The sequence below is a fragment of the Gasterosteus aculeatus genome, chromosome 14 (assembly GCF_964276395.1).
Source record: "Gasterosteus aculeatus chromosome 14, fGasAcu3.hap1.1, whole genome shotgun sequence".
Lineage (NCBI taxonomy): Eukaryota > Metazoa > Chordata > Actinopteri > Perciformes > Gasterosteidae > Gasterosteus > Gasterosteus aculeatus.
In genome coordinates, this window is record NC_135702.1 from 3,787,864 (window position 1) to 3,810,870 (window position 23,007).

General features: G+C 45.3%; 1 protein-coding gene across 1 annotated transcript in view; it reads left to right on the forward strand.

Annotated features, from left to right (window-relative positions):
* lamc3 (laminin, gamma 3) overlaps positions 1 to 23,007 on the forward strand; it is a 71,427-nt gene that overhangs the window by 13,842 nt on the left and 34,578 nt on the right. The window contains exons 3-9 of the mRNA XM_040197962.2: positions 2,319 to 2,449; positions 4,740 to 4,906; positions 12,742 to 12,930; positions 13,900 to 14,017; positions 17,305 to 17,403; positions 17,967 to 18,103; positions 18,791 to 18,910. Of these exons, the coding sequence (XP_040053896.2) occupies positions 2,319 to 2,449; positions 4,740 to 4,906; positions 12,742 to 12,930; positions 13,900 to 14,017; positions 17,305 to 17,403; positions 17,967 to 18,103; positions 18,791 to 18,910 (961 nt within the window). The remainder of the gene's footprint in view (positions 1 to 2,318; positions 2,450 to 4,739; positions 4,907 to 12,741; positions 12,931 to 13,899; positions 14,018 to 17,304; positions 17,404 to 17,966; positions 18,104 to 18,790; positions 18,911 to 23,007) is intronic.

A 23,007-nucleotide genomic window follows, 5' to 3' on the forward strand; every position in this document is an offset into this window, starting at 1 on the left:
CAAAGGGCATGTATTATCATTATCAGAACATTATAATAAACTATGATTACTTCATGCCAGAGATAACCCGGCATTAGATGACAAGATAGAGACAATTATTAATCAAAGAGAATTCATGTTTTTAAAGGATATGGCCGAGAAATATTTCCTGTCCCTCTTTTGCAATCACTTGTTCTGACCCCTCGTTTCTTTTGTAAGATTAAACCAAAACACATTGCCTCTCCATGTTCTCAGCCTCTCTGCCCTTCGCTTTACATGAACGTGCCGCCTTATAGCAGCGGCGAGGTGTGAAGGGCGGTTCAGTTGCCCGTCCCAGATCCCACAGCTCACTCATACACCGTGGATGAAAAGCATGTAAAGTCCAGGTGGTGTAAAACAGAATCAGCATCACTTTCCTCTCTGCAGAGTATCGGGGTCATTCACAGTCTCCCAAACCCCATTAGCCATGTGGAACCATGTCAAGCAGGGGCAAAGTCGATAAGCCACGGCTGGAACAATATCACGCCAGCCATCTTTCTGCAACACTGCAGTTACTACAAAATAAAAGCTCCGTGGCCCTCGATAGGCGGCTACGGCACAGAGGTGTCTGGAAATCCTGAAGAGCGCTTTAGATAGCGGAAGAGAGCAAAGATAGAGTCAAAGATAGAGAGAGCGGGAGGGGGGAAGACACAGGATACAGGGGAGAGCGAAAGGCCATTTTAAAAATAATACCCTCTTGTGGTAAAATGACTTGATGGGGATTTGTAAGCTCTGCCGCCGATCGCAATTTACTATTTACTGACAATGCCGACACCATTGATGCCAGGCTCAACCAATGAGGAACACATGGGTGACATATTCACACCAGATGTTTGAGGAATGAGCTACGACCTCTTGATGGCCCATGTTGGGACTGCAGGCGGTGACCCAGCAGGAGGGCTGAATCCCAGGGCCCTTTACTTTGAAACGCGAGGATGGTAGTCGCGCTGACAGAAGACGTTTTTTTTAAAGAGAACTTTAAAACTTGCTTGAGATGAGTAATCCACAAAAGTCGACTCCTCATTACCCCCTAAGGTCATCTTAATCCAGCACATGACCCATCGGAGTGGGCTGCCAAATCACGTTCAGTTATCTCAGTGTTGGAGTATCTCTAAATGCTCTATATGTTGTCACAATGGTTCTCTGCTGACGCTTGAACCAGTCACCTGATCCGTGGAGTAGACATCTGGCCATGTGCACCGTCCTCTGATGACCCGACGGTGGCGCCTGATGACATTTTGGGGGATCACGCACAAGCGATTGGGATTTATCCTCTGGAGAACTTGACTGTCTGAACGTGTTCCCCCGAGGACCCTGTTGTTGCCATGGTAACGCAATGGTGCACGGTACACTTTACACGGCGCAGTTGATTTAACCGAAATGATATAACGGTAACAGAATATGTACTTTCCATCATTTAATAGGCTTAAATAGGAAAAATAAACAGTGCTGTGGGCTCCGAACACTCCAAAGCCGAGCTGTAGCGCTTGAGAAGAACATGAGCGGATGAACTCATCACATGTGTTTCTAAGTCTGAGGCCCGTCCTCTCCAATGCCCCCTCCCCCCCCACACACACACCCCCCATTGCCACACTTCAAAGAGGCCGCTGGGAGAAGCTTCAAAAACGTAGGGCCTCATAACCCCGGAGTCCCGATACAGCCGGAGAAAAGAAGACAGAAAGTTTCTCTTCAGCTATTTGCTTTAAAGTTAGTTCTGTTCTGGAGAAAGAGAATTCCTCATGTCATTTGTTCTCCCTCTACCTGGCCCCGCTTTCATCTCGCGCCCCTCTATTGCACTTCCCGTCTGCTTTTCCCTCTGTTTGTGTTATCCCTCTCCGCTTTCTTCTCCCGCTCGCGCTTCATCCTGTCTTTACCTTTGGAGTGGGCTCAAACAGAGCAGCTTAAATCATATCAGGGAAGGGAGCTTTGCCGTGTGCCATCCATTATTCTGAAGAATGGCCGCAGCGTCGTCTCTATTCTCATGTTTTTTTCATTATTATTATTTTTTTATATTCTGGCTTTTGTCTCCATTTATCCCCTTCTTTCTGACGTTGACTTCATTTCATTCTGTGTACTCACCGTATGCACATTACATCCGCTCTCTCCTCCATCGCCGCCGGCTCCTTTCCTTCATCCAACTGTCCATTTCACTTCTTCTTCTATGTGTGTTTTCCTCCTCTTACATCCTGTCTGCTTCCTCGTACACTCAAGTGGATGTTTTTTTTTTCCAATGTGCCTCTCACCCCACTGGTCCTTTCTCCTCCCCTACCCCTTTTTTTTGTTTGTTCTGTCCATTTCAGGAATGGGTCACAGCCACTGACCTGCTCATCTCTTTGGACAGGCTTAACACCTTTGGAGACGAGTTCTTCAAGGACGCCAAAGTGTTGCGCTCGTACTTCTATGCCATCTCTGATTTCTCCGTGGGTGGCAGGTAAGAGACACCAGCACACGTGCCGCCCAGGATAATGTCAACCTGCCACGTCCTGAAAAAGCTTTTTTTTTAAAACATCACTGTCAATTGACTGGATGGAACGCAAAAGCTGTTTATTACAAAATACACTTATATAATATTATTTGGCTTTGCCAGATTTGATTTGGAGGAAACGGAACAGCTGCCTGTTGAGGCGGAGGTGGGTGGTGAGGCATACGAAGCACAGATTTTGAGGCCTCAGCGTGCAGGCAGGGACTTTTTTTCCCACGTCTCACACATTGCTGGAGCGGCTCCTAAAGAAATAAATGAAGTGCCGGAAGGATTATGCTTTTGGTTGAATATAGAACAATCCATCATGTCCCGTCGGGGGGTTTTAAGTCGGCTCTGACTTTTTCCAAAATCTTTTTCAGAGAGGGTAAAGCGATAAATCCAATATTATTTTTAATTACCATTTTTGGCTTCCAACGCCACAACGTCTTGTGTTAGTAATCCAACCAATAAGAGCCCGCCTCTTTCGGCAGGTCAGTGGCGTCGGGGCCTCACCTCAATGAATCCAACCAGCTTATTTATGGTAATATTATTCATCAGAGCACAACATTCTTTACAACTGCAAACTCTTTGTAAATCTAGCCGTTGATTTTTTCTCTTTATGTGCAAAAAATGTAGTCATTTAACTCACTAAAGCACAGAATTATCTTCTAAATGCATGTTTCCAAAGTTGTGCAAAGTGGGTGACCATGACGAAAAATCCCTATTTTCCCAGAGTGCTAATGATGTATCCCTGCTTTCAGTGTAAACACATGCAGGTAAGGGTTGAAATATAATGTCCTTTTTCTCATTATAGATGACATTATCCCAGCAGTGTTACCTTTCGTTCAAAACATATATTTGAAAATGTATCTTATGTGAACTTTGCTCATAGAGGACAGGGTTCTGCGCCACATGTGTATCTGACCCAAGCATGACCAGCCATCCGCGCCGTCTTTTGGAAAACTGTTTGCGAAACTGAAAAAGACTGGAAAAAGACACCTCGCTGTCTGTCAAGTGGCCATCGGGGCGAGAGTCAACCTGGAAAATCCCCCACTGCGCTTCCACATCTTTCGCTTTATTACTCAAAGTAATGAGAGGCGACGCGGTGCCGGAGACGCGGTGCCGGGGACCGGGCGGCGCGGCCGAGCTTCAGATGGAAGTAGACGGTTAAGTAGTTGAGATGAGCCCTTCAGACGGAATCTAAATGTAATCTGACACGTGTCATAATCGTTTAGGATCAGTGCGGCGGCAGGACAAATTACCCGGCAACACCTGGGGGAGAGACCCACATCCCAACACGTCGGCCTCGTGCACACGCCCCTCACACCTCGGCGCTGCTGCACGCCGGCTCGGCCAGTCCTACTTTAATAAAAGATTCCCAGTGACTAGTGTAGCATATCAATCCAACCGTAACCGCGAGTTGAACTTCTGCAGAAGAAGAACTGTGCTGGACCTTAGGAGCCTTTTTAACGTGATAACAACGTATCATTTTTTTTTTTTACAACAGCGCGTGCGATGACTGCGCGGCTCACATCGAGTCTGGCGGAAAGATTTGATGTGCGGATCGGAAGCACTTTGAAGTCACCGGCTTGTTGTGTGAACGGAAATAACTGGTTCTGAGCCTCGGGCGAGCAAGCGTCTGGATCCAGGACAGCTGGCTAAATTGACAGAGCCTGCCACTCAGAGACAAGTCCCCGTCCCCTACCGCTGCCACTCGACTAAAAGCGACAACGCTGCCAGGAAACATTACACGCGGGAGGGCGTAGCTGCCAGCGAGCTGCCGAGGAAATGATAGGCTTTCTGCAGGCGGCGAGGAAAGAAAAATGAGCTTTCTCCTTGTGAAAAACCAATCAAAAAAAGGCTCAATAAATCCTGTATCCCCAACGAGATTTCTATTTTTCTATTTCTATCTATTTTTGGGAAAAAAGTTTGAAGACGGTTAAAGTAAATATGTCGGGCAGCGTTTGACACAAACAAACACCCGGCGTGTCTGTTCCGTCGGACAGACTGAACAGTGCCCAGCAGAGCAGCGCCGGGGCTGATGGGTAAATTAAACCCCCCCCCCCCCCCCCCCTCATCTCGAGCCGTCATCATGCTCGTTAGAGATAATAGGAAGCGACAACTCCTTAAGGTGGAAGTACCTTTTCTTCCCCCTCTGTGCCCTCTCCTCTGGCTCCACCGCCGCTCGCTGTGTGCGTTAGGCCTCACACAAGCACCCGCCTGCCTTTCCCCTTCTCCCCCATCCCCCCCCCCCCTACAGATGCAAGTGTAATGGCCACGCCAGCGAGTGCGTGGCGTCGGAGCACCGGGGCCTGGTGTGCTCCTGCCAGCATCACACAGCGGGGGACGACTGCCAGAGATGCCAGCCCTTCTACCAGGACCGACCCTGGTTCAGGGCCACGGGGGACTCCGCCAACGAGTGTTTGAGTGAGTAGTCCGAATAACCCCCCCCCCCCCCCCCCCCCTCCAGCCTGATCTCCAAAACCTGTTTGTAAAAATCTTGAACATACAAATTCGTAGCGATACATACGAAATAAATACAGACTGCGACTGATGACGTCACCCTATTCAAAGTGAACGGGGACCTGCGCCCCGTAAACACACTTCGTGAAGTCTAACGTTGTAAAATAAACGTGTTATGATTGCATTTTATACGTTGTTAACTTGTAAGAATAGAATACTAACCCTAACCCCCTCAAAAAATCCAACATGGCGGAGAGACGTTCACTCAAGAATCCGCCATGGTCCGCCATGTTGTTCACTCAAGGGGCGTGGTTAACCCCCGCCAGTTCCTATGTATTGTTACCGATTTGTATGTTCAAGATTTTCGTATACATTTTTACAAACAGGTTTTGAAGATAACGTTGCCCCCTCGGGTAGATCATTTACCTGGTTGGTGATCATTTCCAGGTGATTTATAGTTTTACAACTGGGCCCCCGAGTGCTCACAGCGAGGAGCTGTGTGTCTTTCCAGATGTGGGGAAACACAAAATGCTTGCAGATGATTACTTACACACACTTTTTATTAGCTTATAAATACAGAATTGAAACGTATAACTGCAAAGTAAACTTATCTGTGCGTTACAACGGTTATAAAAACATCGTCCATGAAATCCCACAGCGCAGACTTCTTGAATCTAGTTTCTCTATTTCTTGTTGAGCCCTTTGTTCACTTTTAAAGAATGAGGGATTTTCTCAAATATTTCTTGTACCATAACTAAGAGCCGTCTGTGTCTGCGCGGACGGTTTCCGAGCCAGTCTCTTGTAATGTGTTTTCTGCCAGCTGTGAGGAGGATTTCCACCAAGTCATTATCTTTCAGCACCACTTCAGCTATATTGCCCCGGTATAAAATGGAACACTTGGAGATTACACGTCGTAATACCTCCGGATTCACTCTCGCCCAGAACGACTCTACTTTAGAGGAACTCCCAAAGATATCTGCACCATTTGCATCTGTACGGACACATTTCTTCCAGCCGGTTTGTTGCAGTAGAAGTTGTGTGCTTTTTATATCAGTTTGACAAATACGATTTTCTTCCCTTCTTTAATACATTTATCCCATTCTGTTTTAGTGGTTCTTTTATCGGCAGGGATTCAAATTAATACAATACCCGAGGCAAAATACTCATTTTCGCTGCATTGATCCGACTGTTAATGTTCATGTGCACCACCTCTCTATATCCTGTCTTGTGTTTTGGTTGATGTGATTATCATTGGTCCCAGACAACCTTGTGAATTGCTTCGTTGCACATAGCCACACGTATTCCATCGATTTTGCATCACATTTAATATTAAGCCTCTTTCGTGCAGGAGCATAATTGGGTAGAAGAATTTGAGTATTTGAAGAATTCATTGTAAGATCTTGGAACAGTGGCATCGGCATCCACGAAAAGGGTCCACGTTGATCGATCTCTTGGTCAAATGGTTCGATATTGAGTGCAAACAGGGTGGGACTAAGACAACATCCCTGTCTCTGAGTTATGGAGCCACTCACCTTTCCTCTGGCCAGGTCGTCCTTTAACCAGAGGGTCTGCGGACGGATCCCTGACTCCCTCAGTCCCTGCCTTGGTTTCATATGTGGACCCCTTGTAATACGACCCTGTGTATCTACAAGCCGCCTGGAACCGCGTTTGAACCGCTTCCTCTGTCTCCTCGGGGACGTCTCTGCTCTTCTTTCTTCGTTTCTCAATCCTTCAGTTGTAAGATCAACATGAAATATGTTCCTTCTAGTCTGCTGTGTTATCTCATTACCCCCCGCCTCCCTCACACCATATGGGCACCTTCAGTGAGTCCCTCCTACCTCCCCGTGGTCCTTTTGCTGTTTTGATTCCCGTTTTATCGTCGGATTACTTTCATGGATAAGTGGTGGGCCCGGCACTAAGAAAGGGTTTGTAGCACTCACATAGTCAGCAACAACATTATTTTTAAATGGGATTTATTAAATTTAGATATTGGCATCTTGTATACATGTATATTCAAATACTTCAGTTTCCGTTTTCAGTGGATATTGGAACATATGTTCACGTCCCTCCTGTATGAATTTGCGTTTTTAGTGCTATCAGGTTTCTGCTCATCACACTGAGCACGTTCGCTGAATGCTGTTGAGGATGAATTGTAATTGGCAGAGGGATTAAAAAAAACAAAAAACATAAAAGAGTAGCTCACAAATTGCATTTTTTTTTCCAGGATTCTATTAAGTAGCAATTTTGTTTTAATTACTCTTAGTCTTGGTTCCGAGCAGATGGCTTCTTAAACAGAGCACTGCACCCAACTTACTCAATGCGCTGTAGCAATAAATAAATACATGCACTATATACAAGACACTCGATATGGAAACAAAATGCAGAATGCTGCACAAAACTCATTTCACCTCACCAACCTTTTATATTCTCCTTTCTCCATTCACACATTCTCATGTGAGCTGCGGATGTTAAGCAGGTGATTTTGTATCAAGGAAATTAGCTACACTAAATACACCAAGACGTTGAATATGACCTAAATATGTTTACTAAAAAAATACAGTAGTCTTTATATGATATGAAAAGGATTTAGCTTAGATTCAAAATTGGAATCCTGCTGTATTGCTTCATGCCATTACTTCAAAATGTACCTAAGTCACCTGATCTGGAAACGGCTCCACTCGCAGTGTGAACCTGATTTGGCCGCACTGCTTCTGAAACGAGGTGGGAGGAATAAGGTTCATTTTCTGTATGTGTGAAGCGGGAGGAATATAGGGAACAAGCTCAGGCTTTGCAGGAAATAAGTGAATAAAAGCCAAACGGGAAGATCATGTGTGCTATAAATATGTGCTATCTATCTGTTAATGTATCTGCTTACGCCTAATGTTTGCACAGCCCATCTGCCCTTGTGAGTGTCACACACATCTACAAAGCAACATGGAAATATCAGTGAAGTTTAGACCATTTTTATTTTTACATGAAAAGAAATCACTGAGGAAATGTCAATGCTACAAGTCATCATAAGCCACAGTTAATATAAAGCCTTTTACAGCTCCAATAGTGTGGATATAACTTTTTTTCTCATAACCGCGCAATTGTGTTTATTGCTGATAAATACTAATGTTGTAGCATGGAGACTAAACTATAACAGACTCGTGACCTTTTGGGGCTTAGAAAACCGTGGAACCTAAGAACCAAGAAGCTGATTATGATAAAACTTGAACTTTTACAAAATACACACAAGGAGAAAATGTCTTGTTGCAGTATTTTAACTCACAACAACTTTGTCACTTACAAACATCCTGGAAAAGAACCCAAATTCAGGGGTTGATCTCACTGAGGGCAGCGTATGTTCGGATGCACGTGTAGTATGAATTAAGCAGCGTAAGTGACGAATGAATCACCACATCATTGTGTCCTTCTCATTCCTCTTCTATAGCTGTTTGTTCGAAATATGTATGAAATTGTTTCAAGACATTTGTAGCTTAACGAATGAGCGGTAGTGACGGTCATGTGCGTTCATTACATTTGTCTTTGCGGCTGTTATCGAATGGTGAGCTGCAGTGGCAGGTGGTAAATGGAAGCATCAGATGGGCTTCGTATGTGTGTTTCTGTGTTTTATTGCGAATCTCACTCTCAGTAGAGAGGTTGTTTATCAAAACTGGAGACTGGATGCCGATTTGATTTTCCCTTGTTCTTTTCTTTGTGGTCTTAAAAGCAGGCGTGGAGCAATATGCAAAGGGTCGGTTATGTGTGCGTTTATGTTGTGTGCATGGAAGGGTGAAATCTCGAAGGTCTCAGAAGCCTTTCCAGCCCGAGCAGGTCGCTTTCGGGGCTTTCGTGATTTCCGTTGTTCGGTGGCGTCATCGATCTGTTCCAGTAACAAGACACTTTCAATCTTTCCCTGCCACGTATTCAAGGTTGAAGGCTGCAGTTGCAGCTGGGAGACTATGATAATGTTCTGGGGAATATAAAATACAATACTGCAGATGCTTATCATCTAAGCCTGCTGGTTATTCTTAGAGTGACATTTATAACACAGATTCCATTTAAGCTTTAAAGCTGCTTCTCTTTTATGCTTTGTGTTTGCTTTGTGAACTCATAGTCTAGCTAATAATTTGAGCAAAAACTAAAACATCATCCACTGAACTCACAGCGCTTCTGTGTAACACTTCTGTGTTACAATTACTGTAGCAGCTTTAGCAGTGACGATGTCGTCTCAGACTACACGACGTTGGCTCATGGTGACGACAACTCTGAAAAGAGAAGTCTGCGCGCTGAAAATAAAAAAAACGGAGCTTAAACTAAATATTGGTCAGAGAGAAAAATCATTGCAGTATTCACTGAATAGCCGGAGGTGTAACAGAAAGACTTATTCAATAACCCTGACATTGACCCAGGCTGACTCTCTGGACTACTGGGCTGATTTTATTGGCAAATGCAGTTTTTTTTCCAAAAAAAAGTCATAATCTTTGCCCACGCACAAAGGCTCGCCGGGTTACGTGGAGGTCTAATTCGTCTGCAGCAGAACACTAAAGGTCACACGGATATCGATGCAGCGTGATCCCTCACGGGCCGCTTTCATATCACTGCTGGTGTCCTGCTCTCTTGGCAAGTCGGACGTCTCATTTTTCCAGCAAATTAGATGTAAAAATGAGAAACGATTGTGCCTGCAGGGGCCGTGGTTCCTCCACACAATACATTCTGCAACAGGACCAAGACGGTGTTCCTATAAAGGGCAGAAGACAAGAAGATGGTAAAACTGCATCAACCCTCATGCAGGTGACGAGTGGGGGGGAATTATGCTCCAGAAAGCCCCAAACTCTCTGCTGACAGACAGCTGGTTCCCGCTGCTGAATTTCATACTCAAATCTTGATTGTATTAATGAACCACTAAGGTTTGCGGCCATTTTCCTTTCACCTATATGACAAATTAAAACAAATTTAAAACATTCCTAGTTTGGTTTCAGACTTAATCTGGGTTCCACTTATTATTTCATCATCTCACCAATTTGCGTATCTTTTCATGATATTGTGCCGTTCTGTGCCGACAGATTAATGGCGCTTTCGGGTTGTCGAGGTGCGTTCGTCAACGCGGCGGCGGAGGAACGTCCCCCGGGGATTTTCACAAATGTCAACCTGGACTCAAAGATTCAATCATTACAGTTTGGTTATCAAAGGTCATAGTTAAGGTCATTGTGACTTCATTAAACAAACATCTTAGCCTGTAAACTTTAAAATGCCCGCGACAATTTCAGACGTTTTGGAGACACTCGACTGTTGGCAGAGGCACACAGGCGCACGACATTTTGCAAATCAAACGATGACTTACAAGTTTGAAGTGTAACACAGCCAAGCAAAGCTGAGGCTTAAAACCACCAAAAATGATATTATATTAATGTTAAGCCTTAAATCCATCTCCGATAATCCTTATCTATGGATAATTTATAGGCACACCATTACCATAAGGGGTCCAGGGATGCATTTTGCCGAAAGCCCCTAGTTACCAAGGCTGTAAAAAACGCTTATCAACGTATTTCCATTCCAGACCTTGTTTAAAGCTAAGAGCAAAAGTCACATTTCAGTTTCTCCACTTGTTCTCCTCCTCCAAAAATGAAACTACAACCTGTCTATGTGCAGTAGTCGAGAAAAGAACACCTCACAGTGCTTCACCCTTAAGCATTTCTATTGTAATCCCACCCAATCAAAATAATCAAAAACGCGTGGCGCACAGCGGGTCGAGAGGTGGCTCCATCAATCACAGGAGAAGGTCCTTTGTGCACCGTTGTGTTCATCCCGAGTGTGGAGCCTCCACCGTGGCAGTGATGCGCGGGCCGAGGGAGGCGCGTGCAGGAGACGGTTGTGGGCGTCCGGGCCTGAATGTGGTCGAGCGGGACAAACGGGCTGTGAAAAGGATCCTTTTGTGTGGCGTCTGTGTAAAAACAGCCTTAATGGATTCGCCGCGTGCCAGTTTCCCCTCTGCCGGTCTGCTTGTGTGCCCTGATTGCAGCACAAGCCTGTTTGTTCGCCGCTGTAATGGCTCGGCGTCCCTTCATTCAACATAAGAGGAGGACAATGGTCAAAGTTGCATCCACATCCAAAGAGGTTAATGTACATTATTCTATTACAAACCCAAATGTTGTCATACAACCATATTGGGAATGATCCAAAACCATCAGCCTAGTTTGCACTAGATCGCACAATCAAACCTAAAGCTTTACAAACCGTAATCCCCCCCCGGCGACTCCCCACTCCCGACGGCAATCGCAAGACGGATGCTGCGAGCCGCGGCAGTCAATGTTTTTATATTAACACCGGGTCGAGTCGCCGTGTTTAATGTGAAAGGAGCAGCTCGTGGTGAAGAACCTGAACGGAGACTGATCACCCGACTCTGCAGTTCCCTTCAGCTTTACGAGGTGTTTTAGCGCTTATCAGCACAACGTTTTTAGGTTGTTTTTGGCAACTTCTTTGCCGGCCGCTCTCTTCGGGGCTGTTCCCAGACCCAGAGGGCAGATGTTTTTATGGATAAAGCTCATATAAATTCACTGTACACAGTGTTCAGCTACTTGCCTGACAAACTGTGAATTACCCTTTAGATGTCCCCTTTGGAAAAAAAGTAATTAAACCACTATAATCAACCCCAGAAGCCATTTGTTCCATTATTCCTTAATCACTTTCTTGATTGACAGCGCTATCAAACTCCACACCTACACGCGTTATTTATTTAACACATCTGAGGAATAGAAAACGGAGCTTGTTCAGTAAAAAAAGTTTTTAACTAGCAGCATCCCGTTGATCCGCGTCGGGCAGTGTGTCTGAGGGAGAATGTTGTGACATTGTTGTGTTTCATTGAGCTTTACTTCTTTTAGTGAAATGGTCTGAGTGAGTGTACGAGTAAACACTCGCGCACCGAATGCGTCAATTTTATTGTGGGAGGCGAGAATCGAAGGGATGGATGTCCGGAGCATCTCTGTTGTTACACTCTACGCTGTGAAATATCCGTGATCGGTTGGGGCTTTTAATGCCAGAGCTCCACAAAAATTGTTTGGATAAAAAACGTTGTCACCCATAGTTCAATAACAGTTAAAAAAAAAGTGTGATTTATTTGTTCTTCTTCTTCGTTTGTTTGCAAAAGTAACTGCGTGAGAAGATGAAATGAGTTTATAGCCTGTTGTGCTGTATCCAAGTGTCAGGTTGTACAATTAATAAGAAAAAATAGAAACACCTTCAACCCCTTTAAAAGTTTTTCACCATCAAGCCAAAAGTGCCTAATTTCAACGCACCTTTTTTTTTAAATCTTCGAAATATGGTGAACTCTGCCGAGACTCTTTATCGACGGGATGTAATAATCCTATGGTTATTGCAGGCACAACAGACGGCTTGATTCATAATAAAACAGGCAATTTACCAAAGTCCCCCCTCAGGGTTGCGGGTGAACTAAGGATGGGTTTGATGTTCGGGGTAAGAGACCTGTGATCGTGCCTTATCGGCTGAGTAATTTGCTCTTGTACAAACATGAATTACGGTTATCTAAGTGCCCCCTGACAGCCGATTGGCTCCTCATTAGACCCGTGTGAAATGAGATTAGCCTCTAAATTATGATCCAATCCCAGAACACATAATCTCCCTCACACACACATATCAGTCTCTAATTCCTTATCCATCTATTTATGTCCCCTCTCTTTTTACCCCGTCGCCTCCTCCCCCTGTGACTGCTCTTCCCTCGTCCTCTCCTCACTTGACCCTTCTGGTCTCTCTCCCTCTCTCTCCCCCCTGTCTCCTCCCCCTGCCTCACCCTGCAGAGTGCAACTGCAGTGGGAGGTCGGACGAGTGCGTGTTCGACGCCGAGCAGTACCGCAGCAGCGGCAGCGGGGGGCGCTGTGTGAGCTGCAGAGACAACACCGACGGGCCCCATTGTGAGCGCTGCAGACAGGACCACTACAGGGCGTCCGCCGAGGAGCCCTGCCTGCCATGCAACTGCAACGTCAACGGTATGCTGCAGGTGCAATAGTTGTGTCGAGGATGAACTTAAAAACCCTCTTTTATAACCCGTGCAAATAGCATTACTCGCATAGGCACAATAAGGCGGCGTAAGCTAAGATTTACCTGCTCGTAGGATTAGTTGTTGTTGATTTTTATGGCTAAATGCTTTTTAAAGTCTTTATTAATATTTCATTACGCTAACCTGGACTGCTCAACCGCCAAAAACGTTGCATGAGAGTCTCTCTGGTTCATAATTCATACGATCTTGTTCGCCTCATGTCTGGGACATCACTTCCGATGTATCCTCGCCTCCAAATGACCATTAAATAAATCCATGACTCCGTGCTTGCTGCTGTAAGTTGATCCAGTGCCTCTGAACACTATCGGTGAACAGACTCTGTGCTCATTCAACAGTCTCACTTTAGGTGGAGGGACATTCAATGTTTGGGCTCCTAATTACTTCATCTCCAGTGTAAAGTCAGAGAACCAAATGAATACATGGAAGAAACCCATCCGCAATCTTTTCCTCAACATTTCCTTGATAGTTTCAGATGATGGGACACAGTTGTTTGAGTCCATTATATGGATCAGGGGTTGTAGAAATCTCCATCAGGCTTTTCTCATCTCCACAAAAATCCCCGGCTGCTCTTGTCTTTTTTTTTCTCCATTAGCTAAAGCTACAGCATGTCCGCAGCAGAGTGGTTACAGGGTTTTCTCCTGCTCGGCCGAGCTCATTTCTAGGGCTCTTTTGAACAGAATTCAATAAAAGGTATTCCGTTATCCCCGTCGTGGCAAATTATTAATGATACATTGATCCATTTCATGTCATTCGCCTGGAGGATTATGATGTACTTTGGTCCATTTTCTTGAAAATGCTCCCTGTTTCCCTTTTGTCGTGTCTCTGTGTAACCTTCTTCTTCTTTTTCTGCCTGCTGATCCATATACGCCCCCCCCTCACCACACCCACATACACACAGGTTCGGTGAGTCTGCAGTGTGATGGAGAAGGAAGGTGTGCGTGTTCAGCCGGCGTGACGGGGGAGAAGTGTGACGCATGTCGGGCCGGCTTTCACTCGCTCGGCCACGGCGGCTGCAGGTGAGCGAGACGAACACACGGGAACGAAAACAAAGCAGACGTTGTGGCTGAATGGGAGATAATAGAGAGAAGAGGGGTGGGGGGGTGAATACAACATCTTCAGTTTCAGCAGTTTTATCATCCAACTTCCTCGAGTCCAAATGCATCAAAGCACAAACAAGCGCATTCTCATTTCTCTATGTCACCTTCCTGTCACCGACTACCAGGATGCTCCGACACAAACGGCCGCTGCAAAAAGCAAAACCAACCCGTTTTATCCTCACGGAAACGGGAATTTGTGAAAAAAAAAGTTGTCTTTCGGGTTTCATGAAGACTTCTGCAAATCGTCCTCGGGCTAGAACTAATGTCCATTTCTTCTATAAGAAAGTAGGACAATGCTGATGTTACGCACAATCAACCCCTATGGTTGCCTGCGTTATTTGTCCAGTAAACACCACTCCTGCAATCTGCTGCCATGAATTCCTTCCTCCTGCAAACACTACTTTGGTTGATTAGATTCCTCAACAGGAGGAAGAGACCTGGTGTTTGAAGATCCCTCAGCCACAGAGCATGCGGTCTCCTCCGCCTGTTACCATGGTGACCGCATCGAGCCTCACCGCCTTCAGAGAAACTTCAGAGGAGCATTTTAGCCGCAGACAACCCCGAGGACAGACCTAGCTTAAAAAAAAAACCCTGCTTTGCTTCAAAGGTGGTGTCCTACACGATGCTTCAGGTCGGTGTGGGTTTAGTTGTGCACACAACATGATGCTAATGCTAATCTGGTTTCATTGACCCGAACTTCCATAAACTATTCCAACTGTCACCAACTGTTATTAGTGAGATATTTATGGATCATGAATAATTCAACTTAGGAATAGCTAATTCCCAGCTTCGCCTCATTTACTTAATTCTTTTAGCGGGTTGTCAAGAAATAATTGTATTTATTTAAAGAAATACTGTCTGGTGTTCATTGCAGAGATGAAATAATCACTAATTTGAAAAATATCTTTAACAGATTGATGGCTATGAACAATGTTTTTCCATTAATTGAGGGTTTGTCCCGAGTAAGAACAAAATGCATACGTTTACTGAAGTATTGTTTTATTTTTCATATTTGTACTTGGCTCTGATTTCCTTTCGGTATTTCACAAGAATGAGCTCAGCGGGTTTAATTGATTGAAAGATCTGCTTCCATCTGTAAGATATGAGACAGATTTACCCCCGAGGCTTTGCACACTCACACTCTGTCTGGGCGCTTATTTCTATTCTTTTGGGTCCTTTGTTGCCGCGTGAAGATGCACCGGCCCGCTGCAGACGTTTTAATGATGTAAAGCACATTCCAACTTTCTCTGACCTGAGAGTTCTTCGACTGAGTATTCATGCATAAGAGCCTGCGTGTATACGTCTATGAATGTGCATATGTGTGTGTGTGCGTGGGTATGAGAAGCATGTTGCGGTATTTATATTCATAAGTTCATCCTAGCTGTCTCTGACCTCCTCCCTCTGCCGAGGGAATGCTAAGTTCTGATGGTGTCGAAATGCATATCAATGGCTGTTTGGTGTTTACGTTTTCTCTCAAAACTATGGATACCTGGGCAAAAAATCCATCCTAAAATGTCTTTTGGTACAAAAAAAAAGACGTCTAAATAAAACGTATGACTTGTAGCGACTTTTTAGCATGTAAAAATAACAACAAACGATGACACATGCACCCCAAGATGACAATATGTTGTATATTTGTTGCATGAGGGACTTTAATATGGCTCTAACACTGCACGTAACTTGATGCATTTAGTCACGCGTGCAGAGGCATCTGTTTTCAGGGGCAGCAGCGATATGAACTGCAGGGTTTATGCTGCACAGCAGTGCCAGCCAATCACAACACACTTGTACAGACGTGTAAGACCGCAGAGATGAGCTGGGATTTTATGAAGCGGTATATTTTGGCCAAATCTGTCTGCTTAAGAAAAATCCAGTTGATTGTTCTATTTTGCATAAATGCGGATTTTTGATAATAGCTTCAAACGAAAGTCGAACAGAAGCTGCAGGCAGCGGGTTCTTTTTATGAAAGCAGCGCTCCTCTGGACGGTCATTGCCTTTAACACGCCTTCATTAAGCAAAATGTTGCATTTGGCCCACAGCAAATAAAACATGAGCTTGTAGATTTGTCTGTTTGTCAAACCAAACAAATTAAATGGGAGTAGATATTGAATTCACATTGGCCAGGTGGGAGAAAACACAACCCCAAATGAATACTAATGTTGTTTCATCGCTGTATGTGTTGGAAACTGGAGCTAATATGTTCAGCATAACAACTTAAGCAATTATAATATTCCAGGGCTGTAGTTATAGCGCATTCTGCTGCCCAAAAGACGGACAAAAACAAGACTTTTTTTAATATCGGGTGAATATGTCAGTTTTAAACTAAACAAATCCATAAATCAGAAGGGTGCATTTATTTTACAGCTGAATCTTAGTTTGGATTATCCTCACTAAATTCTATCAATACACAAATATATTCTTACTTACATGCTAACGTGCATGTACACACTCCCACACACACACACATGCAGACACACATTGTCTTCTTTCATTCATGCAGAAAAATCCGGCTGTCGAGTTGAGGTGTGAATTATTCAGACCACTGGAGCAGAAACCAGTGGAAACGGCTCGTCTCGGGATAATTGAATTATTTGAAATGGTGCCTCGTTAAAAAAAAATAGATTATTTGTTACAATTTCAAACCAAAGCAATCAATCAATGAAGGCGACCCAACGCATGTTGGTGTTATCCAAGTGGCCGCTGACCCGCAGGACCTGTGTGCCTCGCTTGCTTTCTTCACACAGCCGCTTCCTTCTGTCTTCTAAATCACGCTTCTTAGTGTCCGGGATCTGAATTTGAGACGCCCCGCTGAGCAAAGAGGAGGGTTACTGCATCTTTGACTTGTCAATTCAATTCAATTCAAAGATGTTATTGTCAAATACACACCCCCTGTGTATTGAAATTCTTATGCTTGCTTTTTCTGGAAAGCCGACCAATTTTAAAATTAAAATAAAAATACAATATTTACATATTACAAATATTTATACATATAAAAATGCTAAAAATGAGGTAATGGGAGATGTGCAAAACTGAGCAGGTTGTAAAAAATGTTTTAATTAAATTAAATGTGTGCAATATAAATTAACAGTACAGTACAAGTGAAATCCTAACAAGCTAAAGAGCAGACCAGTTGTGAGTTAGGTTATAGTGTTTGCTGCGGTGGATTTAAAGCCTTTTCGCCGATCGATGTCCCTCGTCGTCCGCAGGCCCTGCGAGTGCGACCCCGGCGGCAGCGTGGACGACTGCTCCCCCCTCGACGGACGTTGTCCCTGCAAGCCCAACGTGGAGGGGCAGAGCTGTGACAGGTGCGTTGGGCCTTTGGAATAATTTGTCTAAAAACTGCTTCGGGGGGGGGGGTTCTCGGGGCTGTCCGTCACTGAGACGACTTTGACAGGAGACGCGACTGCTACAACATGTCAATAACCCCCTCCGGTTCTATCACGGCCCTCTGGGATCAGAACCGATAAACTCACCGTGACATCAGCAGCACACACAAAGCCCCCCCGCCGGTCGCAGACTGTTGAATAATTCTCTCCTCCCTGTTTGTTGAGCGTTTCACGGCTGGTTGAGCAGGCCCCTCTCCTGTGTAATGCCACCAGTGTAGTGGCTGATTCGTAGCGGTGTTCCTCCCCCCCCCCCCCATACGGCAGCTAGTGCCTGTAGGTCAGAGCTCAGGGATCCTCGCAAGCTGAGCCTCATTTGGTCCCTTCTTCCCTAACAACGCCGTCCCAGCGACCGCCGCGCCGAGAACGAGAGATTAGTGAGAATAACAGCGCGGCGAGGATGAGGCAAAGAGCTGCAATGACGCGCGTGTGCGCAGCCTGCGAATTGGCAATTCATTTTCATGCGTCTGTGTGTGCACCTGCAGATGCAAGCCAGGCTTTTTCAACCTTGAGCCAGTGAACCCGGCGGGATGCCAGGCTTGTTTCTGCTCCGGCCACTCGCTGGCCTGCTCCTCCTCCCATCGCTACGCCGCCGCCAGCATCACTTCTGACTTCCTCGAAGGTATTGTCCTCAGATCAGCAGATTCTAATGAGGTCCCCTCGTGCCCGGTGGATGTAATTACCCTGATGGAATTAACAAGACCCCACGATGATTACTTTGTTCTTGCTGAATTTGCTCCGTCTTAATTTCTCTTAACTACTTTTTGTGTGTGTTTTACTTATCGGCGCTGTGTGTGCGCTGTGATCGGGCAAGTGGGTGGGTTTCGCTCCGTGAAACAAACCCATTGGACGTGTTGTTTTTGTGTTGTCTTTAGAAAGCCTTTTTAACCGAGAACAGATGAGAACTTTAGAGCTCAACGCACTGCAAGTTAAGAGAAGGCATTCAAATAAAAACAGACTAATTAGTGGAATCAGCTTGACGACACACATGAAGCGAATCCAAGCGAGCTGCAGATGCAGAAGAAAACACACACACACAAAAAGGAAGCCGATAAAGTGTACTACCTGCCCATCATGTTTGGGAATTAGCGATTTAGGTCCATCTCAGTTCTGACAGGATGATTCATATATTGTATGTCACCTTTATTTTCGTTGTGATCTGATAACATGTTGAGTGAGAACTCAAACGTACTCGTTCCGACCACCAGTGTACAGACCATCCATCCAGGCTGTGTGTGTGTGTGTGGGGGGGGGGGGATGCAGAGAAAAGCTGTGATTCGTGTTCTCAAATGTCTCCTTTTGTCTGCAGATCAGGACGGCTGGCTGGGGGAGTTCTCCGGGGGGCAGCAGTACCCCCTGCTGTGGAAGGAAGGTGAAGTCTACCTGCTGCCTCTCACCGAGGAAGACGTCGGCTTCTACAAAGCGCCCGGTGAGTCAGAAAGTAACAGAGATGTGAGTTCATCCATGAAGGCAGACCATTAACTCTGGCTGGGTCAAACGCGTGGGATACTGTCCTCGGGGAGCCGTTTTAGCATTGTTAAAAGGTATGTCATTAGGTAATAAATCCTCCAGTTGATGCTCCTCCAGCAAATATGTAAATGTTATTAGTGTTAAGAGAGCAGCTTTAATACTGTAGCTTGTTCCTGTTGTTCCTTAGTGAGATTAATCAGGTTATTTGGCAGCGGGTTATGTGGCAGTTATTCTGACACCATTTCCTCCAATCCGTTATCGGAGCCATTAGAAGATAAGGGAATAAGCCGGCCCGGCTCCGGGACTTAGGGCCCATTTCTATCAGCCGCCCCACAGCAGCAGAGGCCTGATGGAATTGGATGTCTTGGCCATGCTGGAGAAGCAACAAAGTGGAAATTGGCTTGGTTTCTCCTTGTCTCCGCTAAGTCGGTTCTAGGCATCAGCTCGCAGACCCTCCGGCAAACCGACGCGTTCTACGGCCAAAAAAGCGAAACAGGAGCAAGCGCATTAACTGGGCATCCTGGAGGTTTAGGGCCCGAAACGCGCAAAATCACAGAGAGCGACTCCATTTGGAGGCTTCTTTTTTTTAGAAAGATGGGACGCTTACAGCCACGAAGCGACAAAGCCTGGTGGTCAGGCGTCGATTGTAAGATGCGCTCATAAGACACGGACGTTTGATTTCCTGTGAAATTGTGTGACTGTGTTTGTTTACATGTGCAAGCCAATAATAAATTCCTGCATTCTTTACCATATATATATATATATATATATATATATATATAGACATGTGTGTAATTATAAATGCACATTTTTAAAGTTGCTCTCTTCTTCACGCGTCTCTGTAGGCCACAGCGCACAGATTAGCGGCCCAACCGGCCGAGAGCAGCTTTGTGGCAGCCTGCTTATCTCCTGCGCGCAGTGCTTGTTTATGTTGTTTCTCCACATAATAAATGCACAAATCTATTTCCTCGCCATCCCTATTAACGATCTCCTTTTCTCTCATAGTGCTGCGTGTGTACAGTTCCTTTAAAGATTATAAGGAGAGTTGCAGCGGCTTTGAAAGCAGCTCTCAAATTCCCTCTCTCTGCCACTGCCGCTGCTCTTTTAACTTTTAATTTGTATTCGTTCTGAAATCCCTCCGCTGTGTTCTTTTCCAAAGCACGAGATAAATATGAGTGACAACTCTGCGCCGAACGTCACGCGAAATGCAATTTCTGCTGTTCCCGTGGACGCATTTGTCGCCGAGGTTTGTCTCGGGCTTCAGCTGTCACACAGGGGACAGGATTCAATCACGGGCTCTTTTTTTATTGAATTCTTAGAGTAGAACGGGGGTTTGGGATCCAGAAATATCCGCCGACGCCGCAGAGGACAAGAGGTCGTAGATATTCCCTCAAAGGCGCCGGAGTTAGTTGGACGAGACGGAGAGACGGTATGAAGGGGGGAAAAAAAGCAAGAGAGAGAAAATTTCTATTTAGACTCCTGACCTCCTGGTGACGATGTGGCCATCAAAGCCCTTCTGCCTTTTTCTCTCTTTCCTTTTCTCCCCTCCCACTACTCGTCCACCGAGTGCCAAAGTAATAAATGTATGCAGGAAGACGCGTGAATGCGCGCAGATACGTGGGGGACACTATGACACCGCGCCACCCGTCCTCCGCTCGATCCCTGACATCCGCTCGTCCCTCGGTGACTCAGCAGACTGACTTGGGCACAGCTGTCAGGAACAATCACAAGCAAACATGGGAGTGCCTCCCTAAACAGGCGCTGTCACCCGCCTCCAACAACCGTGCCCCCCACCCCACTTCATTCTGCTGGGCCGAGCAGCGCTTTGCGCTGAAGGGGGGCGGCGGGGGGGGGCGATCATCCGACATAAGTCCTCGCAGCCATCTGTTGAGGAGCCTGAAACGTGGATCCTTTTCATATCTGCAGCTCGAGACATCCCGCTAAGCCCGAAGCAACAGGGAGTCCAGAGAAGGAAAGCAAAGAATGGGATGGAGGGGAGGAAGGGGGGAGGGGGGGCTGAAACAAGAGAGGCACGTGTGGCGGCTCTTGTGTTGGATGTAGTGGAAGAGGGTAAGCGTCCATGAAAGCAGCTCCGGGCTACCTGTCATCCTGATTCAAGGAGCAATCGGAGGTAAGAGCCTCACGCGGCCGTAGCGGTGCCCGCTTCCGGGTCTGCACACAAACCAGTCCGCTGGCTTCGCCATCCGCACACAGAAACAAACAGAGGACGCGGCGGAGGGAGATTAGAAAAATTCAGAAAGAGGAGGAGGAGGGGGGACAGTACGCTAACCCAGAAGGTGAAGGAGCGCTTGAGTGGCAGAATATTTCACGTCCGCGGTGCAACATGTTGTCTGAGCCCATCTGACTAAAATGTTGGTGCCCGGTCCAGATGGCCTCGCTCAAAGGCCCGGTGTGAATCCCTGCATCGCAGCCTCCGCCTGCATCCCTCTGCACACACAATGTCTCTCTCCGAGAACTCTGCTGTCTCGACACAGATAATCTTTTCTGGGCAGTGTCTCTGTGACGCTGCGCTCGGTTGCACACGCAAAGGGTAAGGGTTAGGGGATGAGAGAGGGATTCAAACCCTCCAAACACTTGACCAATCAATGGCATGGTTGGAGAGATTTTTGATTTGAGGACTTCAGTTGCCTTAAAGTCTGTCGACAGCATTGTACATTTTGCTGAAAAGTGGATTTCTTTGTTAGATTGTTGAGACTTCCAACGATTATGAATTTGCAGCCTCTAAATGGTAAAGTAAATGGCATTCTTTGTTTTTTGTTTTTACAGTCGAGAATTGTAGAACAGCAGTGTGTTGGTATCGACACGAGTTCCGGTGCTTGACATTCCTGGTTGGCCCTCTTTAAAAGTGTAAAGTTTGTACATCTGACCTTTGCTATCAGACTGCCTGCATCGTCGGTCGATGTTGGAGCCTCGGTGGAGCTCGTGTTTGTGTTAAGCGGCTGGGGTTTAATTTGAATGGTGTTGATTCAATTCTGTTGGAGCACAAGTGTAAACCCCCTGATTGAACGCCAGCTCTTCTGCCATTCCCCAAAAGTCACTGGCTGAATGTGATCCTGGAGAAGTGTCAACCAAAGAAGGCCCACACGCAATGAACGGCAGAGGTTAAAGCTTTCGCTCTTTCCATTCTGTGCCAAATAAATGCAAACATACCTACATGCGTCGCATGCATATTTGAAACATTTTAAAACGTTGGCATATTGTGGGATGCTTGGACATAATGAGTGAAGTGAAGAATTGGATGCAAATATTGAAACCACTCCAAGGTTATTATCGTTAACGAAAACTAAAGAAAAAACAAAAACAAGATGTGATTTTTTTTTTCATTAACTGAAATAAAAATAAAAACGAGCCTTTATAAAAAAACATATTTTTATATTAATTTCAAACTTTTAAAAATTGAAAATTAAAAAAAAAAAACTTGGTCTGTTACATTCCGCGGTTAAGACAAAAACTAATACTGAAACTAATAAAAACTAAACTAAAACTAAGCATTTTCAAAAAATAAAAACTAAACTAAACTAGCAAACCCGCTTTAAAAACTAATTAAAACTAAACTGAAATTGAAAACAAAAAGTCAAAATTAAATAAAAATAAAAACTAGTGAAAAATTCAAAACTATAATAACCTTGAACCACTCACATTACAGAGGGATCAATCTTCTCATTAAACTCTGGGGAAACGTCCCTTTAAAGGATTGATATCTAACTTTTTAATCCTTACCAATTTGCCATATGATAGAAAAAATTGAATATAAATCCATGGCTATAAACGAACAGCAGATCTCGCTTGCACATGATTAATCCTCCTATTGTTTTTTATGGTGATCCATTGCTTCGGTGAGGGGCCCGCGAGTGCGGCCATTTTTTGATGGTCTATTAGGGTTATGAGTAATTATGCTGTGGTACCTGCGTCCACGCAGACAAAGGAAGAACTACAAGGAACCACACTGATGCAAATCCGACCCCAGCAGAATAATGGCCAGCAAGCAGAAACATAACCACTCAGAACCGTAAGGGAGCACTTTAGGAAAGGATA